This window comes from Helianthus annuus, chromosome 12 (genome assembly GCF_002127325.2).
Source record: "Helianthus annuus cultivar XRQ/B chromosome 12, HanXRQr2.0-SUNRISE, whole genome shotgun sequence".
Lineage (NCBI taxonomy): Eukaryota > Viridiplantae > Streptophyta > Magnoliopsida > Asterales > Asteraceae > Helianthus > Helianthus annuus.
In genome coordinates, this window is record NC_035444.2 from 12,871,408 (window position 1) to 12,876,670 (window position 5,263).

The 5,263-nt window shown below is 33.3% G+C and overlaps 1 protein-coding gene across 1 annotated transcript; it reads left to right on the plus strand.

The window, feature by feature from the left end:
- Positions 1 to 466: 466 nt before the first annotated feature.
- LOC118484997 lies at positions 467 to 817 on the plus strand. Its single transcript, XM_035981188.1, has one exon. It carries the CDS (start codon positions 467 to 469, stop codon positions 815 to 817), a length of 351 nt encoding a protein of 116 aa, XP_035837081.1.
- The last annotated feature ends 4,446 nt before the right edge of the window (positions 818 to 5,263 follow it).

Consider the following 5,263-nt stretch of genomic DNA (forward strand, 5'->3'; position numbering starts at 1 on the left):
AAATGGGTATGACCGTTTTTTTTTCAAAGAAATATTTTAAAGATTTTATCACAACATATAGAGTATTGACTAGATTGATTTTGAAGTTAAGAGATAAGAAATTAAGAAAAAGGGTAAAAGGGTAATTTCATAAAGAAAGGGGGAAATATGTAATTGATTTTAAAGATTGGACAAATATGTAATAAGGGCTTTTAATAAGGGGATATATGTAAAAATTCCTTTTAAATGCACCAGCCTATAAGAATCCTATTAATTTCATTTAATTTACTTAATAATCATAAGTTACATTACTTTAATCATTTGGGTCAAAAACAATTCCAGTTTAATAATCACAAGTTACATTACTTTAATCATTCGTGTCAACAATAATTCCACAAACCCTAGGTCATCTGATAATAACAATAAGAAGAAAGCTCCGGCCGCACACAAATCTCCGGTATTCGACTGCGATTGCTTCGATTATTACATGAACTACTGGTTCCGGTGGGATACGTCTGTTAACCGAGAGCTAATTCATCAAGTAATTGAAGCTATTGAAGAAAACTTTACCAGTAGTGAACAGGTTAACTGTCGCGGCCGTAAACCTAACCAGAAGAAAGAGAAGGCGAGTCATCGGAGGTTTGCCGGAAAAGCTTTAAATCCTCCGCCAGAGGTTTCGGTTTCGCCTCCGTACGACATCTCATTAGTTGAAGAATGTGCAAAGGAAGAACATGAGGTAGTGGAGGAGTCGCCGGAGACGGATGCAACGGCGAGAAGAGGACTTCCGGAAGTGAAAGGGTTGTTTAACTGGCGTTTGTGGGGACTTTGGAGTCCGTGATACTCATCCTTCGTCTCTCAATATATGCTCTCCAATCCATAATTAACTTCTCCCTAATTGAAGATCTTCATCGATTAGGCACACAACTCTCAGACATATATCTTCGATTGATCTCCTGCACAGGCTCGCCATCAGGCTCTCCATCAGTCGGCAACTCAATTGGAATCGTAATTAACTTCTCCCGAATTGAAGATCTTCATAGATTTGGCACACAATTCTCAGACATATATCTTCGATTGATCTCTTGCACAGGCTCTCCATCAGGCTCTCCATCAGTCGGCAACTTCAGTTGGAATCAAAATGGGTCATTTACTTGCTCCTTTAATTACACATCATCCTCCGACTCTCCAGCAACCTTTAAGTGCAATATATATATTTCTAAGATGAAGATAATGTATGGTAATGAAGATTTGGAGCAGCAAGAGGTAAAAACAGCTTGAATTTTTCCTTTTATAAATTCGATTCGTGAGTGTTAGTGTGTGTGTTTATATTGATTAGGGTTTCATCAAATGCAATGTGAGGGTTTCCAATCGGTGTTTATACAAATAATATTGAACCCAATTTTTATGTATGTGTATGCAGTGTGTAGTATGGGGTCTTGCTTACCTCATTCAAGGAATAACAATGAAAGATAGGGGTCATTGTTTTCGAAAAACTCCGCCTCTTTGTTCGCCTTCTTCCTGATTTTAAGTTACAGTGAGTCAATTTCCTTTTTCTGATTCTAATCGATTAAGAACTATACGTGATTAACCAACGAATTGTGGTAGATTTTATGTTTCTATTGCAGTATTTGGATTGAATTGACTGTTACAATTTAATGATCGTCAGTTATAGTTCATTTTTTGAATATAGAGAAACACTGACTTATTTAAGGTGCTTGATTTGGGTGAATAGTAGCAATATAAACTGCTATTGTAATTTGGTGTGATATTCAATTCAGTATCAGCAACCTAATCAAATTGTGCCCTAAACATAGAGTAAATGTGTTCACTAGCAAGGTAATAATATGTACTAATTTTCAATTATCATTGACTTCTAATAAGGAAATATAGCTATTAGGTTATGTCAAGGTAATCATAGTTTATAAAGAATATGTTGCAGAATAAAGTTAATACAACATTTTAGTAATAAATAATTAGCTGATAGTCAATAATAATTTTAGTATGCTAATGTTGTTAGAGTTAATAATAAGGAATATCAATTGTTATTTAACAATTTTAGTAGAACTGGTGCAACATTTTTGGTTAATAGAGCTGTTAGTGACTCGGTTATTTATTACTAACTGCTTAATAGCCCATTAGCATACTAACTCTTGATTCAAAGTAATCTCCGAACAATTGATAGTCACTAACCGAGTCACTACCGTTGTTAAGATACCTGCATTTTTGTTGTTCGTTAACTATTTGATTGTTTTGCTACCACATACTAATCACCCCTGCCAGGTGTGAAGGTGAATACTTTATTAACGTGACTGTTTTTATTGTCGGGTCGATTTTGAATCAGTTTTGTTTACTTTTATCAGTTTTTGGTTTCGGTTTGGTTTTAGGTTGTTTTATTTTTTTGCATCGTTTTGGTTTTGATTTTTCCCAGCAATTGTTTTGTTTCGATCTAAGTTTTTTGAGTTCGTTTCGGTAAGATCTTTTACGTTTTTTTGTTCCGTTTTCAGTTTTTTTAGTTTTGTGTAAATCTAGTTTCCTTTCCGGTTAGATTCGCCTTATTTGTTTTTGGTTCAGGTTCGGTTTTCATTTCAGCAACATTATTTGTCTCAGCTTATTTGTTTCGGTAAAATTATTCAGTTTGTATAGGTTCATTTCGGTCTGGTTTTGCTTTTTGGTTCGTTTAGGTTTGGTTTCAGTTTCCTTGGTTTTCGCTTTTAGTTGGGTTCCATTTTTTATTTAGTCCCCGGTTCGCTTTCTATTGGCTCAAAACTATTTATGCGGATCAAGTTAAAAACATATATTCACATACACACACACACGTGGTTAAGGTACGTTGCATAATCTATACATCTTGCTTTAAACAGAAGTAGGTGCAACCCGTAAACGAATTGGAGGTTCAGTGTTATGTTCGTTTATTTTCGTTCATTTATGTTCGATGATTGACTTTCGCTTATGTCTGTCCTCTCTCTTATTTGCGTTCGTTTGTAACCATTCTTTATTTTCATTTGAATGTTCGTTTAAATTTATACATTACTAATATTCATTTGAAATAGTTTTCATATTATCAAACCATTTGTTTACTTTTAAAAAGTTGGATGTAATGATACTGGTAGAATATTGACTTCCATCATGCTGGTAAAATTAACACAGTTTTACAACCCACCAACCCGATTACTACTCGCCTGCCTATTTAAATAAATGGGTTAAATAAGTAATGAACCGCATTCAGGTTACATGAATTTAAGCGTGACGGAGTTAGTCTTGCATGGAGTTTTCCTAGATATTTTGATAGGTCTGTTTGAATTTGCATATAAAAAATAATTATCTAAATATGATTTATTTCAACTTCAACTTTCAGTAAACAATTTCTAAGTTTAGCTATATCTTATATTTAAAATCAAAATTTATGGTTGCTTTAAATGCATTACAATTAACTTTAATGAAATAGTACCAGCCTTTATGACCATGTTTAATCAATGAGCCTCTTCCTTTTCTCCATATATTAATGTTTAAGTTAGGGTTTATAGACTTTTCATAACAATTCACCTTAAAGGATTGATTGGTTATTAGATAACTAATACTTAATATTACAATTAACTTTAATGAAATAGTACGAGCCTTTATGACCATGTTTAATCAATGCGGCTCTTCCTTTTCTCCATGTATTAATTGAAATAAATCTAGCACGGGATTTCTGGACTCTGAGATACACTACCAGTTTAGCAAATGGTAGTCTTGAGGTCAGTTTATTGTACCATTGACGGTTCACCATTATCCTTAGAAATTTACTTCTGATGTATATGTTGCTTCTTTAAATAACTGAGAAATAGAGGCGAAACGAGTTGGTTAACGGGTATTAAAACAACATCACATGACTATAAGCACAATGACAATTGTCACAAATAGAGGACTACATTGTACCTATGCGTCAACTAAAAATAAAATTTAATTAAATGGACTAAACAACTACATTAAGTTTGAGACCAGGGTAAAAATCTAAAACATCATTTTTGTTTATTTTTTACTTTTATAACCAGATGTGTTACTGGCATCTGAAAATGTTACCCTGGAGTCGGTACACAAGAATGGCAAGCTGGAGTGACATACGTGTCCAGATAACACTTTTTAAGTCCTGCATACCCTATTTATTAAGTATTGGGTTAATTGTAAAAAAATTTAGTAAATAAATATATAGATTATATAACTAAACACTTGAAGAACTGTTAGGATTTGTTAATTTTGTTGGTTTATAAACTGCTTTCTTATCTATAAAAGGGAACAAAACCTGCAATTTGACTTTTAGATGTTAAAACTAAATATATATGTATATGTGTATGTAGTATAATGTGTGTATATATATATAACATCTATTTTACACCATTTAAAACACAATGAAAAAGAAAAAACAAAAAAATTTGAAAACTGTGACGTCTTTTGAAAAGGATTGAGAAACCACACGTCCATAGATTTGAAGTTTTGTGAGACCACATGTGGTGGGGGGCAAACCTCTCTCAAAGCGTCTTAAAAACGTGGGGGAACACTGTACCCTCGGGTGTTTTGGGCCTTTTTTGACTGGTGGTGCTACCACAAAGCGCCGAATGAGGAGTGGACTTTGGTCAAAATAACCATGGTCAAACGGCTAACTTTAAAAAAACCCGGTTTTTGTTTTAAAAATCTATAGTATATTCGCACTTTCGTACCGTGTCACGCACTATCTATATCAGTCGTCGTTCCAGGAAAAAACAATAACTATTATGCATGTCGTGCATCGCACGGGTACTCCCCTAGTTATATGTATAAACTTGTAGGTTCTATTAGTGTTTAATGATATAGGATTGCCACACATCCGAACCATTTATGATTTGAGGAATATAGAAGTAGAGGGATACATGATGGTTTGACTATATCAAATCTACTTTAAATACTCTAAATAAGGAATATTTTTATGCATGCAGGGTTATACTTTTGGCTTTGTGAGTTAAAAAAAAAATCTTGACTTTTTTACTTTTAATCCAAAGGTTTATATCTTTGGTAATTTTAACCTAACATAATTTTTTTTCTTTTTTAATTTTAACTAAAACTTTTCATTATTTGCAATTTAATCTCACAATTTTTTACTTTCAACTATTGTTCTCTATGCTTTTCATTTTTCGCACTATCCGTTTTACATTTCGTTCTAGATTTTTCGAGTTAACACGACACAACGTACATGTGTGGTTCAACATCTATTCATTCCTGTTTGACAGGTTCGTCCCAACCGTACAGGTAGTAGGTCGAGTCAGTGTAG

What these genes read in the sequence shown, in the direction of transcription:
- LOC118484997 (XM_035981188.1), top strand. Translation starts at nt 467, where the DNA reads ATGAACTACTGGTTCCGGTGGGATACGTCTGTTAACCGAGAGCTAATT.